The 12,982-nt window shown below is 35.5% G+C and overlaps 2 protein-coding genes across 2 annotated transcripts; both read right to left on the bottom strand.

Moving 5' to 3' along the window:
- Positions 1-2,409: 2,409 nt before the first annotated feature.
- On the bottom strand, positions 2,410-3,279 carry LOC114712479 (uncharacterized). The gene has a single exon (XM_028897029.1). It carries the CDS (start codon positions 3,277-3,279, stop codon positions 2,410-2,412), a length of 870 nt encoding a protein of 289 aa, XP_028752862.1.
- A 4,748-nt stretch (positions 3,280-8,027) lies between these two features.
- On the bottom strand, positions 8,028-8,690 carry LOC114712478 (uncharacterized). Its single transcript, XM_028897028.1, has one exon. It carries the CDS (start codon positions 8,688-8,690, stop codon positions 8,028-8,030), a length of 663 nt encoding a protein of 220 aa, XP_028752861.1.
- Positions 8,691-12,982: the final 4,292 nt, after the last annotated feature.

Below are 12,982 nucleotides of genomic sequence, written 5' to 3'. Positions count from 1 at the left end.
TTAAATATTTAAACAAAGTTAAAAGTCTCCATTAAAAATGAAAGCAAATTATAAGAATAAAATGAATTTTTTAAAAAATAAAAGAAGCAAAAGTGTATCTTTGGTCTTCTAACTTTATATAAGGTTTTATATAAGGGTTTTAATTTAAAAAAAAAAACGATGGCTGCTAATTATTGTCTTCGACTAATGCTCCTGCTAACCCTTCATCATTTTAATGTCCATGTCTGTAAAGTAAAATAAAATCAGATAAGCGGTTATTATATTAATTAATGAAGAGACAGTGGTTACTTTCTCATTTAATTTCCCAGAGCTGTTACGAATTTCCAGGTTAAAATAATTATGGTCACATTCTTAAACAGAGAACGAAAAAAAAAATGAAAAAAAAAGATTTTCTTTTTTAGGTTAGAAAGAAGACAGACGATCAAATAATATTGTTGTGATGCCGAGATAGTTTATATTCAGTAACAAAATACTATCTCCGTTGTTTAATATAAGACTTTGTTTTATTTTTATTTTGATCTTAAATATAAAACTCTAATCCACTTTATCTCTCATATTTATGTATTTTTTTAATGTGGTTCTTCTAATAATAATAATTCTAACCAATACACTTGATTAGTAAGGATATTTTAAGAAAAACAACATATATTTATTACAAATAACTAACTTAACTTATTTTCTTAATCTTCTTAAATTAGTCAACTAGCTCTTATAATTAGGAACGAAGGTGGTAGCATTTATAATTACAATAATGCACAGTCATGGGACACTCATGGGAAAGAAAAATGAAAAAAATGAGACCTTGTTTGTTTCTGTTTTTTGTCTTTATGTTTTTAGAATAGTTTCGTAAAATTGTTTTTGAAAAAAGTTTTGAAATGAAAAAAAACAAATATGTTTGGATGACTGTTCTAAAAAAATTGCATTAAAAATTTTTTTAAAAAAAACTAAAATTTCATATGGATGCTTTGGTTCCTTTCACCTCATCCTTCAATGTTTATTTTCTGTTGTGGAAGAAATGAAAGCAGGTACAAAGTAAACTCAAATATTTTTACAGGTTAATCAATAAAATAACAAGAGATTACCCTCCTTTCTAGTTGAAATTTTCCAAGGTTGTTTTGCATTTTAAAAAGTAAAAAAAAAAAATAATAATAAAATTATAGCACTATTAACTGAGGGAGCAAACGAAAAATGGGCAGGGTGGGGACGAATACAGATGATTAAATCGTTAAATAGCTAAAATGTAATGCTAAGAAAATATGCATTCAGTAAAGTCCCAGGAGATAAACAAAAGGAATCTAATCTTAACTCATATCCATGAGCTCTTACAGATTTAGATTTAGATCAAACATTGTATCTGAAATTTTAATACAGTGTCTCTGGTAAAATAACACTACAGCTCAGACTTCATTTCTTTAATCCCATTACTGTAAATTATATCTGTATCTTCATTTAATCCAGATCATAAGTGACCTTGCTATATCTTGCTTCTATTCTAGTCAATGTCATGCTTATATAAATTAATCTTCTGCAAGTAGAGGTTTCATAGAAGTGTGACTTATCTGCTGCACGAGTGGACAAAAATCATAACTAATATATTGAGTATGGAGTGACTTATATGGCTTTCACTTAACTAGAAATTGAAGCGAACTAACCAGCACGTTGTTCATTGCACACTCATAGGATATAGAACTTGAATCAATTATTCATGCATGCGCAGGCAATTATATTTGTTCTGACTGTTTAATCAAATTGGCAGGATATGCTATATTGAGAAATCAGATAAGGATTCAAATTGACTGGAATAATTGAACATGATGCATGAGTTTAGGACTATTTAATTTTCAAATATTGTGGTAATTTGGTGCGTTGAAGGAAATAGGAAAAGGTTATCTTCTGACTTTAGTTTCTCATATTAAACTTCAGTTAGTTGTTGGGATTAGGTATAAAGTTTTCATTATCATTATTTAATTATCAACCTAATGACAATTGCAAGGCTGACAGATATGATCAGGATTCAAACTTTGAATCCCATGGATGGCACAATACTGGGTTTGCAGAACATACAAATTATGATGTTTTACTCCTCTTCCTTCATCCTTCGGTTTGTTTTCTTTCTCTCTTAAAAATGAAACAGAATTTATTTGAAGCAGAAACCAAGCAATAGGATGGTTAATTGGTGGGTTGACTAAGACATCCTTACTATCTCAAATTAGTCCCAAGATGATTTCCATTTTTCTTTTCACTAACAGGGGAAAAAATGAAAAACTGAGGTTTCCAAGGCTGTAAAGAAGAATAGCATATACCGAGTAAAAGAACAGCGTCATTAATCACATTCATGTACAAGTATGAGACACTCAACGGGAAAATTTGGATTTGAGTGTCCAAGGATATCCTAAACAATTTGTGTAACTAGTTGTTGAAGATGTTGAGAAGGGAAACTCTGTTTCTGATGAATTTCCTTGAAAGGCATTCAACTCCTATTTCCAGATCTTGAATGCACGTCTCCAAATTTTCCAAATCGCCTTGAAAATTGTCTGTGGATGCATGCTTTTGACTGATGAGAGACTTCAAAGCTGAATCTACCTTCTCAAATTCACTTGTGACCATTTCTTGAGAGTCACAAGCTACTCTTTTTGGCTTCATCAACTTGGAAATTTCAGACCATCTACTTTGTTTTGATTGTCCCTTTGGATCGGAGACGAAGTACAATAAAGATTCTAATGTGCTCACAGTAACTGCTTTTGCTTCTTTCAACATGCTAAGGATACCATTTTCTTTGGCTTCAGAAGAAACTGTGAATTGGTTTCTTATTCCTTTGAGATTTCCCGAGGCCTTTTGAATTTCTTTCTTCACATTCTTCCTAGAAGCCAAATAATTTGCAGCCCCAACTGTCAATGCAACTTCAGCTCCTCTTCTTCTAATGGCTGACTGAACTTCGTACACAGACTTCTTCGACTGCACAAGACAATCTTTAGCAGTACTACAGATATCCAAGAGCCTTAGAGACCCATCCAGTAGTTCATCAACACATTTTTGGGTGCAATCTTGTGCCAATGCTTGTCGGGTGGTTGACAATTGAAGCAACTTTTCAGAAGACTCATGTAAATCCTGCAAGCCACTGAGTTTGTGGCTTAAAGAGGATGAAGAAGAGGCAGATTCAGAAGACTTTAATCTGTTCAGGTGCTCCTCAAATTGTGATACGAGGGGATGAGGTGCGTTGGGAAAGCTATTAGAGCGTGCATGCAGGGAGATCTTTGGGTTTGATTCAATGGCTGCCATTTTCTCTTCTTAGAAAGTAGAAGGCTTGGAAATGAGAAACGCAATTTCTTCAAAACTTGTGAGTCTCAGATGTGTGCATCTTCTTCTTATATAGGCAAAGAATAGAGGGAGACAAGAAGAATATTTTTTTCTTTCCACTTGTGTGCGTGAAATAATATCATATTAAAATGGTTCTCTGTGCTTCCATTGCATTGTTTGTTCAGTGCCTCCCTCACAGCAAACTTACCAACTCATTCATCAGTTTTTTGGGTTGGGAATCACAAGAATCCATATGCTGCAGTTTCAAATTCCATGGCAATGTCTCCTCCATCTCAGCCAAAACTGTGTGTTCCAACAAGGCATACCATAGGAGTGAGCATCATATGTGGATCTTTTGTCTGTGGGAGAGTTCTTTTCCATCATTAAATAATCTCTATTCAACCATTTTGATTGCGCAGGAGTGCCAACAAATGTGGCTAACAAAAATAGGAATCTAAATCTTCAGTGATTATAAGGGTCATATATGGACAGCGATATATGGGCAGGCTTTTTGATCCAATGTCCATTAATTAAAGTGGTTGGTTATAAACAGGAAGCGGGCAATGATATATTTGTAGTGCTAGAACGCAACATAGGCATTGTAATATAATGATAGAGAAATAGAAAAATAAAACTCATAAAAGAATGCGAATTATTGACTATCAACATGTTCCTGTATTGTTTATTATGATGATAGTAAGAAATGAGACAAAGTGTCACAGGCCAACTTGTCTGCCCATCCATTCATCTTATAGGTCTATGCAAAAAAGGTGGGAGAAGAAAAAATTCGCAAGCACTATAAAGAGAAGCAGCAGAATCAAACTTCACGTGATAAATGCTATGAGATTGAAGAAAGATTTCGAGAAGAAAGCAAGATTACTTCTGCACATTCATGTTTCTAATGGCATCCCATCAAGGGCTGTAAGTGTAAATGCTTTTTTCTCCCCAGATTTTGGGATTCTTCGTTCTTCTAAGAACCATCGTACTTTCTATGTTTTGGATTCTAACCATCCACTTGTTCATTAAAGTTTAGTTATTTGTAGTAGTGGAGAAAATTAGAGAGTCTTCAGCTCTTGTAGGATTTGGATTTCATCCTTGTTCCCTTTAGCGATGTGAATTAGTGAGTATATAATCAGGAAGGAGGCTTTAATCAAAAGAAGTGATTTCTTATGCTCTGAGTTTGCTCCCTCAGTTGTGAATCCGTCTTTCAACATAGTTCATGACTCCCACTTCATTTCTTGAACATGGTGAGTGATCTAAGTCTGAAAACATAGTTATTGGATGAGCATCAGGTTCTGATAATTGCCCGTAGTGCCAGGGTACCCAGAATATGCAAGTTGACTAAAGAACAATGCCGGAGAGCAAAATCATATGAAATTCTATAGAAAGTGTTCAAGACAAAAATACATGAAGAGAAGGGAGGAATCTTTAACCACTACACAAAGCGCATCTAAAATTTCATGGTTCTAAGTTTACAGAAAAAGATATCATGAGCATAGGAACCACATAAACACTCACACGCATATATGTCAGAGGAAGACTTATGGTCATGAAGTGGCAATGAGGCCATCCATCAGCATAAGAGATTAGCCTATCTAAGCCAACCTACCAATCTTGAAGGGGTATGAATGGCTTGTGATTGCTAGTAATATCGTTATGGAAGCATCTCTGATATTGGATGAAATCAAGTTGCCATTGTACTAGGGTTCTGCAAAAGAAATATTATAATTATAGTACTGGAATGGAGCACTTGTTTGTCATTCTCCATATGATGAAAGTATGGGATCATTCTGAAAAAGAGCAAGGATCCAAGGATGTGCTTCAAGCAGTAGACTGCACAGAGTTACCAGTTACTTCTATGATTGCTACATTTCAGATTATAAAACTGTAGAAGAAATGCAATAGAACACCATGCAGACCTTGTTCTCACCTCACAAAGCACTCTGACTAAGGACTTCATTATCGTTATGGCTCCTACACCTGCTAAGGCTTCATTGGAACCATTAGAACTTTGCATTGCGAGATTTATATTTTAAACAACCATGGTGAAGAATCAAGCTAGGCAAGAAAATGCAGTAAGTTCTCACTTGATATCATTTTATGGGAAGTGGAGCTATCTCCAGATATTGGCTGGTGAGCTCACAGGAGGTTGATACTGTTGCTGCTATGGCTTCTATTGGAAACTCAATATTTTACTGTCCAAGTGTTTAACAATGCACTCAATGCATGGAGAACTTCAACACTAAGAATGTTGGAGACTATATTGTATCATCTTCATTCATAGCAGGAGACCAATTACTCAAAGTAGTTGTTTTATGGAGTAGATAAGTATCGAACAGGAGAAGATATCTGAGATCAATTTGCAGGTATCTTAAAGAGGTTTGAACTCAACTTAAAATCTTATGAGTTAAATGACCAAAAAAAAAAAAATCAACATCTGGCTTTGCCCCAGTATTTGCGCTGCTGCAAAAATATGGAACTTATCAGATTTATCTAGATCTCTCTCTCTCTCTTTTTCTTACTTGGGATTTAATGCAAAGTGTTGGAATATTTTTAAAATGAAGAGATGTGTTTTTGAAAAATCATGTCTTTATGTAAATTTATTAAATCAATAAATTTATATGAGGAGTTATGTTTTCATATAAATTAATATATTTATACGAGGGATTGTGTCTTCATATAAATTAATATATTTATTTGAAGGTTATCTAGGAAGTTACAATACTAAAAGACCCTACATATTAAATTCATTTTATTTCTTATGTTGGATCATGAACCAACATATAGTTGTGAATTTTTGTTTAATAAGGTATTATTCCAAAAGGTATCTCTTTAAGGCATTGTTATATGATCTATATAAACCGCTCACCATCACTGCATTTAGACACAACACAACACAAATACAAAAATCAAACCAATTGCCTTTGTCTTTAAGTGCACGTAGAGATAGTCAAGTTATCACTTTATAAAGGCCATTGTTGTCTTCGCTTAAATCTTAGAAGTGCAATCCATATTCAAGAGTCTTTATTGTATCCTGAAAGAAATTCACTGGTCAACCCAACATGCACCCTATAAGATAAGAATAGGTGGGGGTGAATTAAGCCTAAAGAAAAGTGTTGCCCACATTTTGAAGACATCGTGCACTACTTCCTTCTTCATCTCTTCTTCTTATACTTTTCAGAGAATATTCCTGCCAACACAAAATCATATGTTTTGTTTGAGCCGTACTTTTTTATACGCAGGGTGATACCAAGAATAAGGGAGATTAGATGTAATAAGGTTGTTCAGGATATGAAGGATGTAATCTGCATCGATTTTGATTTTTTGTCATTTTCTAATTTGAAGATTAATAATAGACATTGCTAGAAAAAGAGTGAGTGTCTGATGGCTATTATTCCTTTAAATCAATTGTTTATGTTATTGAAGAAATATTTAGGTAAATAACTTGCGAGTGAACATATTATAAAAGAAGATATAAAAGTCATTTTATGTGTATTTCTACCACTTCATATCATCTAAAGGAGGAAACATAGTTAATATTGATTAGAAATCTTTCATTCAGCATTCACCTCAAAATGCAAGGTAAAAATTGGACTCAATAATGAATTTTCTAAAAGGTTGATAAATGATGATTCAGAAACACATAATCTCAGAAATTTAGATGCAATGTTTCTGGCTCAGGAACACTTCAACTCAGAATCTTATATTTCTATTCATACTTGCAATAATCATATATGTAGTCTCATTATATTAATCACCCTCTGCTCTGGTGGTGTGGCTGCTACCATGTTGTTCGTAGCAATTATAGGACATAAAAATTTGAATTAATGACTCGTACATGTGATATGGATGCTTTGATTCCATTTGCCGCTAATATAGAAATAACAGATGGGTCTCATACAGACTATGGCTTCCAATTAATTATTATCTTCAAATCTTGCTCATCCTTCCCGCTTCTGCATAATATTGTTATATGTGTGTTAAAAACATGTTTTCAAAGCAAGATAATATATTAACTGACTTTTTTTCATATTTAATCAATTTACCTCACTATATAGAAAACATTATTCCTAGCGCTATTTCTACCCCTGCCTCTTGTATACATGTTAGGGGATACAATACCATTCATGAAAGTTAACTGATACATGACAAAAGGAAATAAAACAAAATAAGTTGAATATAGATTCATCCACATAATATGTGCATGTCCTCCCACTATCTATACTACTACCGGAGGTGTACATCTAATACCCTAAGCACCCTTGTCCTTATATATAGGTTATTCTACTCAAATTTCGCAAGTTTACTTATGTTGATTCCAAGATGATTCTACTTTTCTTTATTAGGGAACAAGGAATGGAAAATTGAGATTTTTCAAGGTTGGAAAGAAGATAGATGATCAAATAGCCAAACATAATCCAAGGATATGTACTCAGTATTTTTCATTCATGTACAAGCATGAGACACTCATGGGGGAAAATTGAATTTGAGTGCCCAAGTTTATCCTAAATAATTTGTGTAACTAGTTGTTGAGGATGTTCAGAATGGAAACTCTGTTTCTGATAAGTTTCCTTGAAAGGCATTCAACTCCTATTTCTAGATCTTGAATGCACATCTCCAAATTTTCCAAATTGCCTTGAAAATTGTCTGCGGATGCTTGCTTTTGACTGATCAGAGACTTCAAAGCTGAATCTACCTTCTCAAACTCATTTGTGACTATTTCTTGAGAGTCACAAGCTACTTTTTTTTGGCTTTGTCAACTTGGAAATTGCAGACCATCTGCTTTGCTTTGATTGTCCCTTTGGATCCGAGATGAAGTACAATAGAGATTCTAATGTGCTCACGGTGACTGCTTCCGCTTGTTTCAACATGCTAAGCGTGTCATTTTCTTTGGCTTCAGAAGAAACTGTGAGGCCATTTGTTATTCCTTTGATATTTCCTAAGGCATTTCTAATTGCTCTCTTCACATTCTTCCTGGAAGCCAAATAATTTCCAGCCCCAACTGTGAATGCAGCTTCTGCTCCTCTTCTTCTCGTGGCTGACTGAACTTCGTACACGGATTCCTTTGACATTACAAGACAATCTTTAGCAGTACTACAGATATCCAAGAGCCTTAGAGACCCATCTAGTAGTTCATCAACCCATTTTTGGCTGCAATCTTGTGCTAAGACTTGTCGGGTGGTTGACAATTGAAGCAACTTGTCAGAAGAGTCCTGTAAATCCTGCAAGCCACTAAGTTTGTGGGTTAAAGATGATGAAGTAGCAGCAGATTCAGAAGACTTTAATCTGTTCAGGTGCTCCTGAAATCGTGATACATGGGGATGAGGTGCGGTGGGAAAGCTATTAGAGCGTGCATGCAGAGAGATCTTTGGGTTTGATTCAACGGCTGCCATTTTCTTTTCTTAGAAAATAGAAGGCTTTGAAATAAGAAATGCAATTTCTTCTAAACTTGTGAGTCTCAGCGATGTGCATCTTCTTATATAGTCAAAGAATAGAGGGAGACAGGAAGAATATGTTTTCTTTCCACATCTGGGCAGGAAATAATAACATATTAGGATGATTCTCTGTGCTTCCATTGCATTTTTTGTTCAGTGCTTCCCTCTTGACAAACTTGCCAACTCATTCATCAGTTTTTGGGCTGGGAATCACAAGAATCCATGTGCTGCAGATTCAAATTCCTTGGTAATGTCTCCTCCATTTCACACTAAAACTGTGTTCCAACAAGGCATACCATCAGAGTGATCATCATATATGGATCTTTTGTCTGTGGGAAAGTTTGTTTCCATCATTAAATAATCTTTATTCAACCATTTTGAACGCGTAGTAGTGCGAACAAATATGGTTTAATAAAAATGAGAATCTAAATCTTCAGAGATTAAGGATCATATATGGACAGGAATGTTTATGCAGGTTTGTTGATTCAGTGTCCATTGATTAAAGTGGTTGGTCATGAACAGGATGCTGGCACTGTTTCATGTTCTATTTTAAAATGAACTTTGTCATACCAGGATGGAACATAGTCATCATCATATATTATTATAGAAATAGAGAAATGAAACTATTAAAAAGCATGAAATTGCAGAAAATGAGCAAGTTCCAATAGGTATTAATTATTATGATGCTACTAATAAGACAGACAAATTATCACAGGCTAACATGTTTTTGCTGGAGCTATTTTGTCCAATTATTCATCTTATGTCTGTTTATAAAACAACAGTAAAGAAAGAGAAAAGAAGGGGGGATACACAGGCACTATAAAGAGCAAGTAAACCATCAAAAGTAGTGACAGAAATCATGGCTTACCTTTGACCTTTACATATTCATGTTTTTGAATTCTGATTGCTTGCAGAGAGGGCTGTAAGTGTAGCTGCTATTGCTCTCTGCACAGATTCTGAGGTACTTCGACCCTTTAAGAACTATTTTTCCTTCTCTCCCATGGCTTCTAATCATCCACTATCGTATGAATTTTAGTAATTTATGATGGTGAAGACTAGAGACTAGAGAGTTCTTGTACTCTTTAAGATTTGTATTTCATCATCAATCCCTGTTGCAATGAGAATTATTGATGATATAATCAGGAAGGAGGCTCTTATTAGGAGAGGTGATTTCTTAAGTATTCCCTCTTTGCAATTCCACATAGTTTATGACTTGAATTACATTTCTTGAACATGGAAAGTGACCTCAATCTGAAAAAAATGGAGCTTGGATAAGTATTAGATGCTGACACTGTTGCCAGTTGTGTCTCTATAAAATCTTTCATCGTTCCTGCTTCTGAATCCAGAGAAAGTGAAAGACAGGATATCCTAGTTAGGAAAGATGAAGTTATCAATGAGAAGAGGAGGAACTAGAATACTAGTAGTATAAGGGAATGAGATGTAGCCAGGACATGCAAGTTAGTATAAAAGATGAACAGGCTTGAAGAGAAGGGAGAAATAAACACCAAGCCAATACAGAAGACAAGCAAGCATATTCCAAAGTGTCAAGCTTACAGAAGAATAATATCATAAGTTTAGGTACAAGATTGAGTGAAGCTGTCAGAAGGATCTTAAAAATTGGCTTTTCAGGGTTAGAAGTTAGAGATAAAGCAAATGATCAAATAGCCACAAAGTGATACCAAGATAATATGTACTCAGTAAAAGAATAGTACTATTAGTCACATTCATGTACGAGACAACCAGGGGAAGAACTGGATTTGGGTGTGAAAGGTTATTCTTAATATTTTTTTCATACCAGTGATTGAAGATATTGAGAAGGGAAATTCTGTTTCTGATAAGTTGCCTTAAGAGGTGCTCAACTCCTCATTCTAGGTCACTAATACTCTCTGATATTGAAGATATTGAGTGAAGTTCATCCATGCCTTCTTTTGATTGCAGTAGGAAATCCTCAGCAATACTACAGATGGCCAGGAGCCTCAAAGACATATCAAGTAGTTCGTCAACAGATTTGTCACTACATTCTCTTCAAAGGCTTTCTGCGCCATTTGTAATTGGAGCATCTTACCAGTACATTCAAGCAAATCCTCCAAACCACGGAGTTTGCAGCTTAGAGAAGAATAAGCTAATTCAGAAGACTTTAATCCGTTAAGATGCTCCTCAAATTGAGATACAAGAGGGTGAGATGCAGAAGGCAAGCTGTTGCAGCGGATATGAAGGGAGTTATTTTTGTTTGGTGCAATGGCTGCCATTTTTTCTTCTCAGAGAAAGAGATATCTAAGAGCTTGTGGGTACAATCTGTTCAAAACTGAGGTTTAGTTGTCAGCAATCTTCTCTGTGTATTGCAAACAAGTAGAGGGAGGCAAGAAGCACATATTCCTCTCCATATGTCACAAAGTTGGAAGGCAGTAATATCACCTTGACTTGGATCTTAAACCTACCCTAGAATTTTGTTTGCTCAGTGCCTCCTAGACACCAAGCTTCCCAACTCATCCTTTAATTTTCAACTTGGGAATCACACGAGTTCTCCTGCAATGGCATCTTCCACAGATGGTATTCCTCTTACATGTCTCCTGCATCTTAAAACCCTCTCATATAAAACTCAAACTTGTACACCATGTGGGCAGGCCATTATATTTAGCATTAATGAGATACTATGTCAAGAGAAAGAAGAGCAGTTTCTGTCATATAATTCCACTTGTCTTATAAATTTTTCTTCTTGCTTTATTGCTATTTGTTCTTCTCGAGGAACATTATTATATTCACATCACTATGGTAGATCATTTTTTGATGGCGATGTCCATGTGGTGTTTCTCATATAATATTAAATGATAGGTGTTCAAGCCAATTCACATGGTACCCTGCTTTACCAAAGATTAGACTTCATACATTGTTGTTCCCAGTACAATTTAAATAATTTAATAAATGATCAATAGTATGCAAGTTGCTAATGATGCATTTAAATACCATAAAACAAGGTGAGAAAATGATCAATCTGATTTCATGGTTTTATTTTTTATTATCCCATATGAAATTGTACCTACAACTCCGCCTATGTTGTATAGCCGGTCCCAAGCCCGGATAAAGGAGGAGGGTTGTGTTAGGCCCTCGACAGCCAACGTAAAAACCCGTCGAATCTCATGAACATGGATCAACGAAGTAATTATGCTAATACTAGGTCGTTGCCCAGATGTGACGCGCTGTATGGCTCGAGTACAGTGAGAAATGAGCTAGAGCCGCTGCATCGTCGCCCGGATGTAGTGTTAAATGAGCAAGGGCTACCGCACTCTCTTGGACGGAGGCGGCTAAAGAAGTTAGTTCATGAGACTGAGATTAGATTTGGCACTTGGAATATTGGGACGTTAAATGAGAAATCTATGGAAGTAGCAGGAGTTATGAGGGACAGAAGGATTAATATCTTATGCCTCCAAGAAACCAAATGGACTGGAGAAGCTGCCAAGGAACTTGGAGAGTATAAACTTTGGTACACAGGAAAGGTGAGCACAAGGAATGGGGTTGGTATCATCGCTGATGGGACATGGAAAAAAAACGTGGTAGAGGTTAAAAGGTTTGAGGACAGAATAATATCGTTAAGAGTAATTGTTGGAAAGGATACTATCAATATCATTAGTGCCTATGCACCTCAGGTTGGGACAGAGACACACCTTAAAGATAAGTTTTGGAAAGATATGGAGGGCTTGGTTCAAAGCATACCACTTGAAGAAAAAATTTTTATCGGTGGGGACCTTAATGGACATGTTGGTAAAGAAGCAGGACAATTCAGCGGGGCCCATGGTGGTTTTGGTTTTGGGGAGCTTAACAGTGGAGGACAATCTATTCTCGATTTTTCTCTTGCATACGATCTTAAGATTGTCAACACTTGTTTTAAGAAGCGAGAGGAGCATTTAATCACGTACAAAAGTGGTGTCTCAAAATCACAGATTGATTTCTTTTTGGTTAAGAATCCGGACAGAAAATTGTGTACTAATTGCAAAGTGATTCCAGGAGACGGGGTGAGTGCCCAACATAGAGTACTTATCCTTGATGTATGTTTTAAGAGTACCAGGCAAAAGTACCATCAAGTGGCAAAACCCAGGATTAAGTGGTGGCAGTTAAAAGGAGAGAAGCAGGAGTTATTCAAAAGGACTCTTTTGAAGGAAGGGAATTGGGAGTTGCAGGGAAATGCAAACATGATGTGGGAAGAGATAGCTTCAAGGGTTCGTTTGGTAGCTAAAGCAATTTTGGGAGAATCC

Source organism: Neltuma alba, unplaced genomic scaffold (assembly GCF_004799145.2).
Source record: "Neltuma alba isolate B1F8T4 unplaced genomic scaffold, ASM479914v2 tig00011366_pilon, whole genome shotgun sequence".
Taxonomy (NCBI): domain Eukaryota; kingdom Viridiplantae; phylum Streptophyta; class Magnoliopsida; order Fabales; family Fabaceae; genus Neltuma; species Neltuma alba.
Note: the sequence above shows the minus strand (reverse complement) of the source record. Positions and strands in the feature narration are given on the sequence as shown.

Coding starts and splice junctions, on each gene's coding strand:
- LOC114712479 (XM_028897029.1), bottom strand. CDS start 3,279: ATGGCAGCCATTGAATCAAACCCAAAGATCTCCCTGCATGCACGCTCT.
- LOC114712478 (XM_028897028.1), bottom strand. CDS start 8,690: ATGGCAGCCGTTGAATCAAACCCAAAGATCTCTCTGCATGCACGCTCT.